Source organism: Bidens hawaiensis, unplaced genomic scaffold (genome assembly GCF_021521415.1).
Source record: "Bidens hawaiensis isolate Kalapana, Puna unplaced genomic scaffold, B.hawaiensis_p1.1 tig00009385_1, whole genome shotgun sequence".
Taxonomy (NCBI): domain Eukaryota; kingdom Viridiplantae; phylum Streptophyta; class Magnoliopsida; order Asterales; family Asteraceae; genus Bidens; species Bidens hawaiensis.
The window spans coordinates 880,482-898,775 of record NW_027491692.1 but is presented as its reverse complement, the minus strand read 5'-3'; the positions used below and the strand labels follow the sequence as shown (position 1 = coordinate 898,775).

General features: G+C 45.2%; 2 protein-coding genes across 3 annotated transcripts; one reads left to right on the top strand and one right to left on the bottom strand.

The window, feature by feature from the left end:
• Positions 1-540: 540 nt before the first annotated feature.
• Positions 541-12,636, top strand: LOC143532174 (BTB/POZ domain-containing protein At3g05675-like). The gene is made up of 3 exons (XM_077027300.1): positions 541-591; positions 11,151-11,226; positions 11,315-12,636. The coding sequence occupies exons 2-3, from the start codon at positions 11,224-11,226 to the stop codon at positions 12,587-12,589; spliced, it is 1,278 nt and encodes a 425-aa protein (XP_076883415.1). The 5' UTR covers positions 541-591; positions 11,151-11,223; the 3' UTR covers positions 12,590-12,636.
• Positions 12,637-14,792: 2,156 nt separating this feature from the next.
• LOC143532203 (BEL1-like homeodomain protein 1) lies at positions 14,793-17,974 on the bottom strand. Of its 2 annotated transcripts, XM_077027320.1 has the most exons (5): positions 17,801-17,974; positions 17,355-17,431; positions 16,048-17,225; positions 15,905-15,965; positions 14,793-15,796 (listed from the first exon to the last, which is right to left on the bottom strand). In XM_077027320.1, exons 3-5 carry the CDS (start codon positions 17,184-17,186, stop codon positions 15,056-15,058), a joined length of 1,941 nt encoding a protein of 646 aa, XP_076883435.1. In that variant the 5' UTR covers positions 17,187-17,225; positions 17,355-17,431; positions 17,801-17,974; the 3' UTR covers positions 14,793-15,055. The 2 variants fall into 2 exon arrangements, with proteins under 2 accessions (XP_076883435.1, XP_076883436.1); XM_077027321.1 differs by lacking the exon at positions 17,801-17,974 and having other exon boundaries at positions 17,355-17,533.
• Positions 17,975-18,294: the final 320 nt, after the last annotated feature.

Below are 18,294 nucleotides of genomic sequence, written 5' to 3'. Positions count from 1 at the left end.
ATAATAATAATCTAATCTAACTATATATTAAAGCAACATAATTTTTCCACATGGTATCATTCTAGGGTTTCCACATAGATGCCATGTGAGCAGTTTCCTACTTTATCATCTCTTCTTCCAAACACAATATAGAGCATGAACCCGCTTAGTTATGTTATAGCCCATGTCCCGGTTTCTCTTCAAATACAACCATCTTCATATGAAGATAACATTTTGTAAAATTTTAAAAAATAAATTATTGTGTGATACAAGTCTCGAACCCAAGCCCTCATGTTTTAAACTAAAGATGCTTACCAACTCACTTAAGTAGTTATTGTGTTAAATTTCTTACCTTCTAAATAATATATTGTTAATTCACTTATAATTAATGTATTATATATAATAATTTTTTATTTTTATTATATTTTTCACCCGTGCGAATATAACCTAGTAATAATAATAAAGCAAAGTCATAAATGATAAAAACACTCTTATTGTCATTGCCCATTGGGGAGTTGAGTTTGTTTCTACTTTCTATAATAGGGCTAGGCACACACGGTCGGTCGGTTAATGGCGACCCGTACCCGAAGATGATTCATCTTAACATTCAAGGTAAATGAAGCTAGTCTTATTTTCCGAGTAACTAAATTACCATTTCCGTTTGTAGGAAATCTTTAGAAGTCAAGTATTACTTGATACGGAGTTGAATGTACTCGCGAATCTGTATGCATAATTACTTAAATACATGTTTCCCATTTCGAATTGTTTCGATTTGGTGAATCGGGTCTGTATCCAATTCATTTTATAATCTTACCCTTTTCTGCAAAGTAAATTATGCTGATGATCGATTGAATAGGAAAGTAAATCTAGTGATCGAAGTAGACTTTAATGCACACAAGGTGTTTGTTAAAACGCCTGAAAGAAGCTTTTACCCTAAATGCAAGATTGTATTCGTTCGAGGCAGCATCACTGATGCGTTTCTTGTTTCCGGTTACTTATTAGCATCTTAAGAGCCTGTTCGTTTCAAAGATTTGGAAGGAATTCTAAGGAATGGGATTTTAAATCCCATGAATTGATATGTTCTTTTCATTAAATGAAAGAATAAGAATGGAAACTAAATCCCATCAAATCCCACATTTCATGGGATTTTAAATCCCACATATTTTGTAAGGATTGTTATGGAAAATGAAGGATTTTCTTATTAACAAAAAAAACCCCTCCAAAAAAAAATTCAAAAAATTAATAAAAAAATCATAACTCAAAATATAAATAAAAAACAAAAAATGTAAAAAAACTAAAACATTTCCGCCTTTGCCCTCGTTCTAAAAAAAAAAAAAACCAAGAAATGAACCGAAACCGAAAGTCGACGAAAACGAAACACAAACCAAAACTGAACCGAATTGATGGAAACCGAAAAGATCGATCAAAGCGAAACAAAAAAACTGAAACCGACCAGAAATGAAACTGAAAAAACCGACCACAACGAAACAAAAGGCCGAAACGAATCCGTAACCGACCAAAAACAAACAAAACAAACCAAAACCCAACCCGCCCAGTGCTCCGAAACCAACCAAAAAGAAACAAAGGAAACCGAAACCCAACCCGTCCAGTGCAAAAACTCGTGTCAGCTCGAAACCAATTCCAATTCCAATTCCAATTCCAATTCCAATTCCAATTCCAATACATATTAACCAACCAAACACATGATAGGAATTCTCAAACATTCCATTCCAATTCCAATTCCAATTCCAAATCCTTTAAAAAAAGTCCGTGAAACGAACGCGTCCTAAGAGTTAAAACAAGTTTTCCCATAATTTCTCTTGAATCATTGAAGAGGTAGGTCCCAGCAGAGCCCAGTTGGTCCCGCAAGACTCACCTTAAACAGGGACGTCTGCGCAAAGACCAACTGGATCCGCAGGACCAACCATGCTCAGAGACGTGACGTCCTTACGCGCAGTACGCAAGCTGTTCCCGCAGGAAATGCCTCCCATGGTGAAGGACTCCGCCTGTTCCCGCAGCCTCGGATACAAGCCATGAGGGAAGGCCACCCGCGCAGCATGGCTACACGCACTAGGTACTTAGCTCTCGATCATTCAGTGTCACCTGAAGGAATGAGCAAAGCCGGGAGCAATCCCGCACAGAGGCGGGAGGGGGAATACTCCCGCCCAAATAAGCCAGTCTGTATACTGAAGGACCTTTTACTGTACCTGACGAGGTATGGGCGAAAGATCTGATCAGAGATACGACAGCTCACTGATACAGTATGGCGAGCAGCATGCTCCTGTACTGTATCACTATTAGCCGCTGCCTACTCACCAACTACTGTCATACCACGTGCGTAGCCGGCAGTTGGTGGAAAGGGAATAGTATACAGCAGGCCTGGTCACTATCAGCCGCTGCCTACTCACCAACTACCAGCAGGGCACGTGCGTAGGCTACTGTTGATGAACAGGAACACTGTTGCAGCCGGCCATACCTCCTTGGAAACCTACCTTCGGCTATAAATACCCCAAATGGTATGATCATCTCAACACATTACATTATCACATTATCATCATAATATACCTGATATCTGCTCTAGCAATCTCTTAATATACTTTTATATTTAAAGAGCAATCTAGTCTGATTCTCACGCCGGAGGGTGGTCACAAGGAGGAACCCCCCCCCTTCTCAGTGACGAGCTCACGGTGTCTGTTTTGCAGGTTATCAGAAGAACCATCTTCTAAGGGTCTAACCCCTCGTGGGAAACAGCTATCCAACCCCCAGGTTACCAGTAATCTGCCCGGGGTCCGGTTAGTGTTTCTTCATTGGCGCCATCCGTGCATAAAGCTAGAACTTTATTTTTCTCCAGTTTTTTCAAACTTCTACAAAGATGGTTAGAGAAATTCCGGTAACCACAACCCCAGCTGCTGGGATGAACACCGGCAACACAGTTTTTACGAACACTACCCCGACTACCGGAGCCGGGGCAAGTGAAGTAAATTTTACGAACACTACCCCACTTACCAAAGCTGGGGCAAGTGCAGTAAATGATCGCCTACTGGGATCCACCGATACCCAGTTTGAGAAACGAAGACTCCCCCGCCAGACTCTCGATGAAGTTAAGGCATGGGCGGAGGCACGACAAAAGGAATTCCAGGCTGAGTTGGACGAACGCTTGCGTTCCGTGCAACAGGCCGACGAATTCGAATACTGGGAGGATGACTCGGAGGAATCCGACTCCGACGCGAACCCTCGCCATAGGGCAAAAGGGAAGCGTAAGGAAACGGAATCCCAACCGAAAAGGCATTTTGGACAAGCCTTCAAACCAAAAAGCACAGGTGGAAGTCCACGAGACTTCTCTAAAACGTTCAGACCAAACGTTGCAAATGCAGGAACGTCCAAATTTGCAAGGGACATTGCTGAGGCAATCGCCCCAAAGAGTGCCAAACAAATGCCCAACATAGGCACATATGACGGTATATCTGATCCAGACGATCATTTGAACAGGTTCATAGCGGGGGCAACCGTCAGTAATTGGACGGAACCCACGTGGTGTTACATGTTCCAAATGACGCTGGTGGGGGCTGCTAGAGCATGGTTCGATCGTCTACCGGTCAACCACATCTACGACTGGGCAGACTTCCAACAGAAGTTTAGCCAACACTTCAGCCAGCAACGAAAGTATACCGAGGAGCAATGGACAATCCTCAAATGCATACGAGAGGAAGATGAATCTCTGCCAAACTTCATCACTCGCTTCAACTCAAAGAAGCTAAGTTTGGGCAATATCAGCGAAGATCTTGTTCGCGCTGCCTTCATCCAGGGCGCACATGACCCAGAGCTCATCCGCACCCTAACGGGTAAAGATGGCATGCCATCCACATGGGATGGCATCATGACAGCAGCAAAACGCTATGAGGAAACAGAGAAGCAACTGGGTAGAGATCTCCCACAGAGCACAAACCTCTACACCCAGAGGACGAGAGAAGACAACGTCCTCACCGCCCGACTAAATAAAAAACGAAAGCTAGGCATTTGGCAGTCAAGGGTAAACTTTGACACCTCATCCGGCTTGCAACATCGGTTGGGCGGAAGGGATAATGTACAGTCGCACCGGAACTCCAGATGGACGCCACTCACCAAAAGCGTCACTGAGATATTCGCCACTGAAGAGCTCCCATGGCCAAAGCCTCCAATAATCCGACATCGTCACGATGCTGATCGGAGCAAATACTGTGACTTTCACAAGACAAAGGGCCACAACACTGAAAAATGCATAGATGTAAAAGATATGGTCGAAGCATTTGTCAGAGATGGGACGCTCGCGCACCTCGTGGCGTAATAAAGGCTGAGCAGGCGAGTGCGTATAGAACCCCAGCTGGGGAAAACACGAATCAATTCCAGCTTCAAAATCGAGACTACATGCTGCGTAAAGAACGAGATCCCGAACCAGGTGCGTAACGGCTCGATGGCACTCCCATCCCAACATGGAAGGGAGCTCATTTACACAGTCTGCATGTAAATCAATTCCAATTTGTAAAGAAAAGGCCAAGAGCCACTTCTAATGGAAATGATTCTCTTTAAGAACACCGAAGCTGATGATTTTACATTTATACTTTTCTGAACTAATATGCCGGTTTTCACCGCATAATTACGTCGTCATTGCATGGGAAGGCGGTCCTACCCGCACGAACCCAGCAACGTGACAAACCTTCACGCAGGTCAGTTGAAGGGGAAAAAGTTCAGCACCCAAAAATGAAAGTGCCGGTCTATCCGCATGAATCATTAAGGAAACTGAATAATAACCTATCAACAACCGCGCATCGAACGGTTAAACTATCCAACACTGGTGACGGCATTCACATTACGTGAAGTCGTTGCGTGGGAAGGCGGTCTTACCCGCACGAACCCAATAACGTGGCAAACCTTCACGCAGAGTCAGTTGAAGGAGAAGAGTTCAATTATCCCATTAAATGAAAGTGCCGGTCTATCCGCATGAATCATGAAAGGAAAATGAACACAAACCTATCGACAACCGCGCGTCGAACGGTTCAAAACAAAATTCTTAAAAAGGATAAGGAAAACCTACACGCAGGTCAGATAAGGGTAAAGTTTTGCCATCCTACTAAGTGCAAGTGACGGTTCTACCCGCACAATCACGAAAGAGGAAGCAAAACTTCACACCTATTATCAACCACGTTCAAAGGTTAACTTATCCTCAAAAGGTAAGAAAAACCTAAACGCAGGTCAGGTATGGGTAAAGTTTTGCCATCCTACTAAGTGCAAGTGACGGTTCTACCCGCACAATCACGAAAGAGGAAGCAAGACTTCCTGTTATCAACCACGTTCAAAGGTTAACTTATCTTAATGCCTTAGAAATTTCGAAAAGGAAAACCTACACGCAGGTCAGATAAGGGTAAAGTTTTGCCATCCTACTAAGTGCAAGTGACGGTTCTACCCGCACAATCACGAAAGAGGAAGCAAGACTTCCTGTTATCAACCACGTTCAAAGGTTAACTTATCTTAATGCCTTAGAAATTTCGAAAAGGAAAACCTACACGCAGGTCAGATAAAAGTTAAAGTTTAGCCATCCTACCAAGTGCAAGTGACGGTTCTACCCGCACAATCACGAAGGAGGAAGCGAAACTTTAACCCACTATCAACCACGTTCAAAGGTTCTTATTCTAAACACTTGGAAAATTGCTAATTTAAACTAAGTATGCAAGTCATAAGTTTATAAAGCAAGGAACCCAAAGAAGGAAATAACAATCTCATACGCAAAAAGATTAATATTTCAAGAATATATTACAAGAATGGCCGGGTAACTACCCGCCTAAAAGAAAAAAAACTATACAAGTCTATCTTAGCAATGGGAAGGGATCTTCAGGATCAAGCTTCAGGGCCGCTTCCACTTGGACCCGCTCCGTCAGAAGAACGGGGTGGTTCGAGGATCGCTTTGAGGACAGCTAACCCATCATCAGCAGCAGCTACTTCGTCCACCTTCTCCACCACTGGATGCGGGAAGGCGGCGTATTGGTTCAATGCTTGGTCATAAATGGCTTCGGTATCCACATTGAACAAAGGGAAGTTGGAAGGCGGGACGCCTTTCTCAACAAACCCTAGACCAAGCAAGAAGCCGGCCTTTTCCCCATCCTCATGAGAAGCGTTGAGGGCTGCGGTCATAGCATCATCGTAAGAGGTCTCTGAAAAGACCCGACGCACAACCTACAAAGAAAACACAAGTATTAGAACCTTTTCTTACAAAAGAAAAGCGTGAAGATAAAACTAAACATACCTGAGGCAACGCTTCTCGAAGAAGCCATTGGAGGGCAGCTTGAGCTTCGTTATGGGCGCGTTCGGCTTCGCTCTTGTTAAGGTTGGCAAGTAAAACTTCCTTTGCGGCAGCCTCTTCGACGCCCTTAAGTTTCCGCTCGGTGTGGTCAAGCACCCCCCTCTGGTCCAGGATTTCCTGGAGTTTCTTGGCATCTTCCATTGCCAAGGCATCATGAGCGCGTTGGAGAGCCTCTAATTTGGCCTTGAGCTCCTCATTCTCCACACGCAAAGGCTCAGCAACGGCTTCAGCCTTGGCAGCCCTCTCGGTTGCGTTTCGCGCAGTCTCCCTGGCCAGCCGAAGCTGTTCATTCACAGCTTGGGCAGCCTTGGAGCGGGCCTCGAGTCGCGCCTGAACTTCAACCTCGAGGGCCTTGAAGGCCTTCTCCTTGTCGGCGGCAGCTGCCGCCAGCTGTTGGTTCTCCTCCCGAAGAGCACGCGCCTCAGATATGTCCTTGGCGCGAGCTGCTTTCAACTTGTCGTTTTCACGACAAAGCAGCTCGACGCGCGGCTGCATCCGGGCCTGGAGAACCCGAAGCTCATTAGTTAGCCTACCCTCCTGGTAGCTAACCATGGCTTCCCCCAACGCACCCGGAGGAGCAGCGTGGCGAGCCCAGTCCACGCACTCCACAGGTGTGCGAAGGGTTGTTCCTCGGCGTATGTTCCATCGAGGAACATACACTTCATTGGAATCCGACACTGCAAAAGAAACAAAAGCAGTAAGGAAAAGATGATAAAAAACATAAGGGAAAAAGAAAGGAACCCTACGCACCTGTAGGGTCAATGACAGGCCGATAGCCGCCAAACCCATCACCTGAACCTAAAGGAAATCCATCCAACAGGTCAGGCAGACGGGAAGGTGGCAAAGATCGGCGGGAAGCCCTGCGCGTACCTGATGGTCCGGCCATCGGTGCCGGTGGCGCGGGCATGGTGGCAGCCGCCGTGGTCGCCGTTGTGGTCGCCGCCGTGGTCGCCGCCTTGTAAGCAGCAGCAGTAACCGCCGGCTCTGTGAAGGATGCTGTAAAAATCGCACTCACAGCCGGCGGTGACGTCATCTCTGCCGGAACAGTTGGCTCAAAGGAATGAGCAACTGGACCAGCGGATGCAGGCGCAGGCGCCTGGGTCGACGCCTCAGGAAGGCTGACCGAGCCTACCGTCATTGGCGGGGAAATACTCCCCTGCGCTTCACCCCGGAATGCGTCAACACCCACGCCTGCACAAAGAAGAAAGTGTTAAATTTATAGTGATAAATCTGCAAAGACATTATGATTGTACTTACGGGTTTTCTTGACCCTGAACGTACGGACGGGCGGGGAGGAACCCGATGGAGCCGGCCTCTTGGTACCGGTCAACGTCGTCTTCGTTGGTTCTCCGGAGGTAACGGTCGTAGCCTCCGGAGCAGTGGTCTCCTCACCACCGGGGTTCCCCGCCACCTCTTCACTATCTGACTCCGAGTCAGAGAGAACCACCGGACCAGCCGTGGAGGCCTTCTCCTTCCCTTTCCCGCCGGCAGCAGCTTTCTTCTTCCGCACCAGTGGAGGAGCATCTGAGGATTCCTCAGAAGAAGACAGGTCAAGAATTCCAACAGCGGGTACAGCATTAAGGGGTTGAGGAAAGAATATCGCCTTACCTGGCCGCCGGTGGCTCAGGATCTCGTGGCCCAGCGGATAGACCTCCACAAAACGATCCGCCGTTTGCTCCAGGATGGGCAACTCGCCCTCGTCCAGAGCACGAGTACCCATCCGCGCGGGACCGTCGGTTTCCCGCGGGAACAGAAGCGACTCCAAATTATTTCCCTCTGAAAGAAAAGAAACAGTTAGAAGACAAACTTGTATCAAAAAGAAAGACAAGACATACCATAGGGAATAGAGTTCAAACCGTATTCGAGAAGGATGGGAACCTGAGACGCATCCTTCCACACCCGGCTCATCCCTAACATGACCATCCTGGACTCCGCAAACCGGTAAACCGGAGATTGGATCCGGGATATCTTCGAAAACCATTCCGCCTCCTGGTAGTTGGGGGCGTGAAGGCTCGGTATCGCTTGGCCATTTTTAAACTTCATGGCAAGGGGGATGGCGCGGGCAGAAATGTAGAAGAATTCCTGCTTCCACGCGCGAAGACTGCGCTCGGTGTCGCAAATCTTCAGACCCTTAATACGGGTCGTCAAGGTGTACCACCCCTGGATGCACCTCCAGGTATAGAAGGTCATCAGGCGGTCCACATGGGGCTCGATGCCCAAAATCCGGCACACCCACTCAAAATGGCGAATCTTGGCGATCGCCATGGGGTGCAGCTCGGTCAAATGAACACCGTGCCTCTCAAGGACACGATAAACAAATTTTGTCAACGGGAATCTAAGATTCCCATAGACAAAAAATGCAGCATAAACCCCGATCTTGCCTCTGGGGGCATCATACACGGTCTGGTGGGATTCAGGAAACTCAGGCTCGAGATGATCGAGCGTGAACTTCCTGACAACATACCGGTACTGATCGCCGGGCAGAGCACACTGGCACTCGCCAGCAGTACCCCTGTCATCAGATATAGCTTCAGCATCACGAGAAGACATCTTGCAGAGAAAGAAGAGAACGATTTCGAGAGAATGCTCGATTGAATAAAAGAGTATTCGCCGGAAATCGCCTTAAAGATGAAGAGAAGAGTGAAAAGTATGGATTACAAATAACCCTCTACCCCTTTATATAGTAATCGCAATTAATGCGGTGAATTTAATGCGGAGGAGAGAGAAATCGAATGTGCAATGAAACTATGACACGTGGCAAAAAGCAAGCTGGCAACAGCTGTGGAAAGGACGTGTGCCAGTAATTTCGCGGCCACGAGCCCAAAAAATCGCGCCCACGCGCCTGAAAAAGCGACTGGAATGACCATGTTCTGTCACGTCACCATAACTTCCTGCACGTCCTGACACAGTCAGAAGAAACCGTCGCACGACGTTTCAGAGGTTTGGACTGTTCTGATCTTTTCACCAACTCTTCGAATTTCAAAATTCAAAATTCGAAAATATTAAAAAGTAAGCGGGAAAATACCCCTTTACCCCTTGGCAAACAAGTAACCGTAAGACGGATGCGGGTACAGTGTAAAGGCAAAACCCTTCACATACCTAGCACCCGCAGGGAATTGAAGCCAAATAAACCTTGGCAAACAAGTAACCGTAAGACGGATGCGGGTACAGTGTAAAGGCAAAACCCTTCACATACCTAGCACCCGCAGGGAATTGAAGCCAAGTATTCCTCGGCAACCAAGTAACTACAAGACGGGTGCGGGTACAGTGTAAAGGCAAAACCCTCCACATACCTAGCACCCGCAGGGAATTGACGCCAGGAATACCTTGGAAGTAAAGTAACCGTAAGACGAGCGCAGGTACAGTGTTAAGGCAAAACCCTTCACATACCTAGCGCTCCGCTGGGAATTGAAACCAAGAAGGATCTTCTGGGCAATGCTTGCGGAAACGGAAATAACATCCCCGCATAGCGGGAACGTCGAGAACTACGTTGTTTGAAGCTCCAGGATGGAATTGGTGGTCTTAACATAATTGATCACTATGTTCAAAACTACCAAAACCTCATGGAAAATCCATACAACTAGGACTCAATGCTCCTGACTTGCGAGGAGGTTACAGACCTACCCGCATCATACCCAAAGACCAAGCAGGAAACTCGGGCATTTCTGCAAGTGACAAGGACTTCCGCGGAAAGAATCCCCATGGAAAACCTTACAAAACCCCTTTTCAAAACCCTTTGCTCAAGTCCAAAAGTTCACCTCACTTTATTAAACACGCATGAGAAGAACATTGGACTGGGGGGACTTGAAGAGGTAGGTCCCAGCAGAGCCCAGTTGGTCCCGCAAGACTCACCTTAAACAGGGACGTCTGCGCAAAGACCAACTGGATCCGCAGGACCAACCATGCTCAGAGACGTGACGTCCTTACGCGCAGTACGCAAGCTGTTCCCGCAGGAAATGCCTCCCATGGTGAAGGACTCCGCCTGTTCCCGCAGCCTCGGATACAAGCCATGAGGGAAGGCCACCCGCGCAGCATGGCTACACGCACTAGGTACTTAGCTCTCGATCATTCAGTGTCACCTGAAGGAATGAGCAAAGCCGGGAGCAATCCCGCACAGAGGCGGGAGGGGGAATACTCCCGCCCAAATAAGCCAGTCTGTATACTGAAGGACCTTTTACTGTACCTGACGAGGTATGGGCGAAAGATCTGATCAGAGATACGACAGCTCACTGATACAGTATGGCGAGCAGCATGCTCCTGTACTGTATCACTATTAGCCGCTGCCTACTCACCAACTACTGTCATACCACGTGCATAGCCGGCAGTTGGTGGAAAGGGAATAGTATACAGCAGGCCTGGTCACTATCAGCCGCTGCCTACTCACCAACTACCAGCAGGGCACGTGCGTAGGCTACTGTTGATGAACAGGAACACTGTTGCAGCCGGCCATACCTCCTTGGAAACCTACCTTCGGCTATAAATACCCCAAATGGTATGATCATCTCAACACATTACATTATCACATTATCATCATAATATACCTGATATCTGCTCTAGCAATCTCTTAATATACTTTTATATTTAAAGAGCAATCTAGTCTGATTCTCACGCCGGAGGGTGGTCACAAGGAGGAACCCCCCCCTTCTCAGTGACGAGCTCACGGTGTCTGTTTTGCAGGTTATCAGAAGAACCATCTTCTAAGGGTCTAACCCCTCGTGGGAAACAGCTATCCAACCCCCAGGTTACCAGTAATCTGCCCGGGGTCCGGTTAGTGTTTCTTCAATCATCAAGCATATTTCTTATGAATATGTTTACATATCGACTTATGAAATTGCAGGACATTTGAATGTGACATTAATAACCGAAGACTATAAGCAACGAGGAACTCTGTTTCAAGCTTTCTGGTAGCTATGGTAAGTGTTTAAATTACCCCATTTATGCAAATTTTCTTTTTTTTCTTTCTTTTATCTTTTAATAAATTTTACAAATTGTTGTTTCCAGAGCACTATGATTGGTGACCGGTCCACAAGTGATGTCGTTGCAAGATTAAGAACACCCGAAGGCCGTGACGAATGGGTATACTGTCACTCGCAAATTCTTATAAACAAAAGCAAATATTTTGCTGACCGTTTATCCGAGAGCTGGCCCACGTGTCAAATTCTCGATTCCCGCAACTGTGTCGAGGTTTACTGCCAAGAACATGACTTTGACTACCATATCACAGTCTTACGCCTCTTTTATGTTAACACCGGGTGTTCTATAAGTGAAACGTGTCACGGTGTCAAAAACACACTTGGCGTCCTCCAAGTGGCAGTCAACCTTGGCTGCCCGGGTATTATCGCCACGTGTGTTGACTTTCTAGAAGCTTCTCCTTGGGAGGAGGCCGAGGAGGAAGAAATTTTTAAAATTATTCCGGGTTTGGGTTCGTTAGCAGAACCGATTCTTGGACGTCTTCAACCTGTAAAACAAACTACAATAGTCAAGATTTTTCTCTCTGCCACCATGTTGGCCACGTCTGTGTTACCACCGACGATGGTGGATTTGAAAACATCTGCTCAAGAACAGATTGAATACATGCTTACAGAAGACGATGACGCTCCATTGTTAACAGCTGATGAAGATCTAAAGTTAAAAGTGAGACAATCTTTTGAGGGTTTACTATCAAGATTCAATAACACAGTTAAATCTGTTGGTGAAATAAGTGAAATGCATAAATTTCAAACCTTTTTGGTAGATATGTCATGGGCTTGCCAAATATTGGCGAAATTGGAATTGTTAAAGGATTTTGTTGAGAACTGGATAGATGCATCTGAGAACATAGTCAAAGCTGTTGACCAGGTAAGTCAAAGTGAACAAGAAGACAGTCTTGAGACAAAGATTAAGGTTATTGAGATAACTTCCAAGGTTTTAGAAGCAATAGGATTCAGAAATGTGATTTTACCGACTGTAAAACGGCTTCACGGGGTGAAAATTTGGCTTCCGTTTGTAAGGATTTTGAAGTCTTCGGTTGACTCTTTGACCACTGACGAAAATGACTGTTCAGTGGTTAAAATCGATGGTGAAATATGGCAGTCTTTGGAGTCTGCATTTGTTTCAATAATTCTTGCGTTGCCATCTGGCGAACAGGCGGGAATAATAAGCGAATGGTTAGCAAATAAGCATATTCGATATCCGGATCTTACAGAAGTATTTGAAGTTTGGTGTTATCGGTCCAAAGTTGCTAATAGAAGACTTGCAGATATTACAAGCTCCAATGGTATGATAAAAATGCTATAAATAACCTTTTAATTAACTATTTACTTTGTTGTATTAATATCGTACATTGTTCAAATTAGGATTCATGTGTACATGAAATATTCAAATATCATTATACTTATCGCTGAAATTGTTCTAGATATTTGCAGTTTTAGGGGGTGTTTGTTTTTTCTTCAAACATCTTCAAGGGAGCTAATGTCTGCAGGCGCGCAGACATTACCCTTGAAGACTGTTTGTTTTTTTTCTTAAAACAGATCTGAAGTTATCTTCTTTCATCTTAAAAGAAAAGCAAGGAAATCTTGCTTAAAACATCTTCACAAAAAAACCCTACTCTTCTCCCTTTGCAGCCACCCTCTCATCCACTGCTCCTACCACCGTCCGCCAACACCACCACCCACCGTACGCCGCCACCACCACCCCCGTACCCCGCCGCCACCGTCCACCACCATCCACCGCCACCACCACCGTCCACCACCCACCATCCATCACCACCACCGTCCACCACCCACCATCCATCACCACCACCGTCCGCCACCACCACCACCATCCATCACCGCCACCACCACCATCCATCACCCACCACCACCACCATCCATCACCGCCACCACCACCACCATCCATCACCGCCACCACCACCGTCCACCACCCACCATCCATCACCACCACCGTCCACCACCCACCATCCATCACCACCACCGTCCGCCACCACCACCACCATCCATCACCACCACCGTCCACCACCCACCATCCATCACCACCACCACCATCCATCACCGCCACCACCACCATCCATCACCCACCACCACCACCATCCATCACCACCACCGTCCACCACCAACCAAAACCATCCATCACCACCACCCATTGTCCACCGCCACTACCCACCGTCCGCCGCCACTACCACCATCCGCCACCACCACCTTCCACCACCCACCAAAACCAAATCGGCATGGCAAGCAAAGACTAAAAACTAGATGTAACTTGAATAAATGACTTCTATCTTGTGAGATAAGTTTGACAGTTATGCAGACAGTATCAGCTTATAAAAACAAACAGTCTTATATTTTCAGCTTGCAGATCTTCAGACCACATCTTCAGTTGCAGACATGAAAACAGATGAAATCAGCTTGCAGACAGTTTATGTCTGCAAAAACAAACAGCACCTTAGTCTAAAATGTGATGCCATGGCTGGCTTGTGTGGGGCCTGAATTATTATTTTCGTGATAAGGTTAGGGAGAATCTCACAAAGAAAAGTTTAGTAAATTATTGTTGGCTTGTGAGGTTAAATCCTATCCTATATTACAGATAAGTTTAAGGGAGTTCATTAGATTGACTGTACTTATGGTAGTTTAAATTATGAATTTGGTGTTTAGTTAGAATTACGGTTTCGGTCTCAATCTTTACCATAGCATAACATGTTGGGTCCCTGAACCAGTTGTTAAGCTGATGTGGATTGACCATTTTACCCTTTCTATGTAACAAACACAACTTAATGCAAGACTGAATCAAGTTTCCCTGTACAATATTGCGTAACGTTTGCACGCTGGTGGTATTTAAGGCCGGTCATTTCTTATAACCCGGTAATTGTTACGTGAGCGTGACGATGTGGGATTTTCAAGTGCCACATCACCACAGAGTCCTTTTAGAGTATCCCAATAGGCTGGTAAAAAAACGCCCGCCACATCACCCCAACCTGCCGGGCTTTGTCTCTCTCACAACCAAAAATAGTCCAAAAACACGCCCTTTCTCTCATCTCCTTTTCACATAATTTGTTTTTGGACGTTTTTATACAAGAACGTCCATCATCTCTCTCCAAACAACGTCATGTCCCCTCTCCTCCATGTGAGCTTAAAAACGCGCTATTATGGACACAATTATTCGGATTAGTAAAGTTATCTTGTGTGTTAATGATTGTGGTGACAGGTAGAAATGGCCACTTTCAAGTTTCAATACATTGAATGCATTTAAACCATACAACAATGATCCCTATTGAGAAAGTAACCTAAAACGACTTTTCTTTGAACCACTCATTGGTCTTCATATTAATGACCAGGACCATGGAACTTGTCCACGTCATATCTACCAGCTTTTGTCATCAAGTCAATAACTTTACTATAATTCCTAACAAAAAGATCATTTTTCTTCTTTGGAATGAGAAACAGGGGAATCATCCAGTTGCAGAGACATATACAAGATTCAAGAAATATGATAAAAGATAATGATCATATGATATGATTATTAATATTGTTTATGGTATACCCCCCAATCCAAATATATAGAACTAGTTTTACATACATACATCCATACAAAATTAATATACAGTCATTGAATCATTCATCATGATATGATTCATGAAATACCTAAGTTCTATCTATATTGAACTATATTGAACTCTAATGGTTCTTGTTCTTTAATCTTCATCCAAGTATCGAATCGAATCTGTTCTAAGGTGAATCTTGGGTTTATTTTTTGATTTCTTGATTCTGTTTAAGCAACAAAATCGGGTAAAGGTTGTGCAGCAAACCGCTTGCGGTTTTGGATAGTCATAGACTCATACAATGCCGCGGTGTGTGAAGAAGATGGTGGATTCATAGCGGTGTAATCGTGTCCTTCCTCTAGTTCTGCTCCTCGTCGGAGTTGGATGTTTTGGTTCGGAAGGAAGCTCCGGTGGGTCCCGGAAATTGATAAGTTTTCACAGTCTGGAAGACCTAAAGTCAAGGAGACACCGTTACCGGAGTACTGTTGGTGGAATTGACCGATCGGGTAACCACCGAGTCCATTCATGAAGTCGGTCGGGTTGCCGCCGGTGATGGTGAAACCAACGTCTTGGTTCGGGTGGTCCCGCTCGTTGGTTCGAGGTTTTTTGGAGGTGAATTGTGTGATTCCGTCCATTTCTAGTGATCCCATGAGACTGAAACCGGACGGGTGATTTTGGAATTGGATTCCCGTGGCGGTGGGGGATGTCGAGATGGTGGCAGAAGCCGCCAGGGATGGTGGCGGATGGAATGAAGTCTCTTGTTTAGTGGCTCGAAGTCCTCGGGTTGAGCTTTCTGGTGACTGACTTTTCTCGTGTCTGGACGATGAGTTATCTTCGTGTTCTTTATTCCCGCTCGCTTTATTAGCGCCATCCTTTTCGTTTTGTTCTTGTTCCTTAATTTCCTCGAGGTACATCTCTTCCACCATTGGCTTCCATAACCGAACACGCGCATTTATGAACCAATTTGAAACCTAGGATTCATAAAACACAACAAGCATACTCAGTAAATTTCTCACTTAAAAGTTGGACCTGTGAGTAAAAGGCTGCTAACAATGAGAAGATAAATACTAAATAATTACCTGGCTTCTGGTAAGCCCTGTTTGTTTGGCAAGCATATGTTTGTCCGAATCCTTTGGGTAACTGAAATTAAAACCGTGTAAGCGAATCACAAACTTATAAAAATAAGTAAATCTGATAATTGTATGCGCGTTTTGATTCTTACGGGTGAAGAAAGTGTTCGAAAAGCCAAGCGCGAAGAACCGAAACCGAACGCTCTGGCAATCCCCTTTGGGGTCTCCAAGCATTATGTTGGATCATACCCAATTGCTGCAAAGCTCTCTGTTGCCGGAGTTGATTATCCACAAATTTCAGCCTCGAACCCCCGCCTTCTGCCTTACCGCCGCCTAAACTGTCATCTTCCCCTAAGCTCCGGCTGGCAGCCTTAATCTGTCCCGCGATTGCGTCTTTTAGGCACCGGAATTGCTTAGAGATTGTCTGTAACGCGAGTGCGGTGTATGTTTTCGCAGACCCGAGCCCGGCTGCTTGCTCAAACCAAGAGTTTACTATTATCATTTGGTGATGATATTGTCTGTATCTCTGCTCCACCTCATCAAGCATGTTTATAAGCTTTGCTTTCTTCATCTGGATTTCCTGTCTTTCTGCTGTGGTAAGCTCAGCAGCACCGCCAGATTTGGCGGTATCTGCGGCTTCTCCTGTAGTCGGTGGCGGTGATCCATCACCGCCACCGACACCACCACCAAGAATGCTGAGATTCTTGGTGGACTGATCAGAGTTCTTCAGTGCAACTTTCCCAACATTCACCACTTCTTCAAGGATTTCTTGGGTTGCTTTCAAATACTTGGAATTCAACAACATATTATTCGAAATCCCAGATGCCGAGGATGTCGATCCACTGGCGATGGCAGATCTAGACCCGTTATCACCGGTGGGGGAAACAGGCACGGGTCTCACCTGGGACCCGTACCTGGACTGCTGAGAAGACAGGCTTAAAAACGGTGTGGCCTCACGGGGCGACACCATCTCCACCGGGTTGTACATGTACTGGGCCCGCGGGATGTACGCGGACGACGGTGGTGATGCCGACAGCGGTATGCCAACGAACTGCTGAGTCTGCGCAGACGGTGGCGGCGGCGCCGCCATGTGTGAGTGCTGGTGGTGGTGGTTGACCGAATTATTTCCCGGATGATTGGATTCAAGAAACATAAAATTACCGGGCTGCGTTTGTTGACCGGATTGTTGTTGTCCATCCGGGTAATAAAAGTAACCCGGATTCATTAGAACAAGGGTTTGCAACCCATCTCCACCTTGAATATCTGAGCTTCCATTGTAGTAAGTGGCCATAGATGCTTTTAATATCTTTTTGGTAAGACTTTCTTCAACCTACAAAGCAATAATATATATTCTCTGGTAAAAAAAGAAGTCATATTATTTACTAGTGTGATATTACTGTACGGTTTGTCTTAAGGGAGAGATGATATTAATGGTTATATGATTGGATTGATGATGTACCTCAAGAGAGTGTAGTGATGGAGATACTATGATTGTGCACGTGTTGCTCCATCATCAACATCCTCATTCAACAGCTGCAGACAAGGATTAATGTTTTTTTTACATTGACATCTTATGACAACATAGTACACAAATCCCAGATTAGATTTTCATTCCCAGACACTTGCAAACTTCAAGAGAGAGAGTACAAGTTATAGATAGATAGATAGATACATGGATAGCCACATGTATATATAAACTAATTATTTATTATTAGCATAGCAGACTATAATATTATCTTTAAAAACAGGAAGAATGAAGTGTCTGAACTTTTGAAGCACATAAGTGGAGTCATATCATCAAATTATAAAATATAAAGCTTCACTTTGATTTCAATATTCATGAGATAGAGATAGATAGAGAGATATTAGATATATATATATATATATGTATACCTGTTGTGTGTGTTCTTGAATATGAGGTTTCTCTCTCTAAAAACAAAGCGAAGTACTGGAGATTGAGTTTAAGTGAAGCTTGATTTGACTCTCCTTTTCAAATCATTTGATGCAGAAGCTTTTGATGATCATAGCCTCTTCAGTAGTAGTCTTGGAACAAAGACAACTTTTAGAGAGAGAGAGAGAGAGAGAGAGAGAGAGAGAGGGATAGGGATGTAGATGTGTGTGTGTTTTTGAGGTGTGAGAGAGTAGAGGAGTAGGAGTAGAGCAGGAATATATAAATATAAATATTTATTTATAAAAGAAAAGAAAAGAAGAAAAACAAAAGGGATTACTGCTATTGTTATCTCAAAGTTGTGTCAGAGGATATAAACAGCTGAAAAACGAGGGAATGTCTCTTTCTCCTGCCGTTACTTCATCATCTCCAAACTTTGCACCATTTTACAACCTCAATATATCTTTACCAAAATTCTCATATTCATATATTTCTTACTATACACTTTTAA

Coding starts and splice junctions, on each gene's coding strand:
- LOC143532203 (XM_077027320.1), bottom strand. CDS start 17,186: ATGGCCACTTACTACAATGGAAGCTCAGATATTCAAGGTGGAGATGGG. Junction 15,966..16,047: donor TTCGAACACTTTCTTCACCC/GTAAGAATCAAA, acceptor TTTTAATTTCAG/TTACCCAAAGGATTCGGACA. Junction 15,797..15,904: donor CAGGGCTTACCAGAAGCCAG/GTAATTATTTAG, acceptor TATGAATCCTAG/GTTTCAAATTGGTTCATAAA.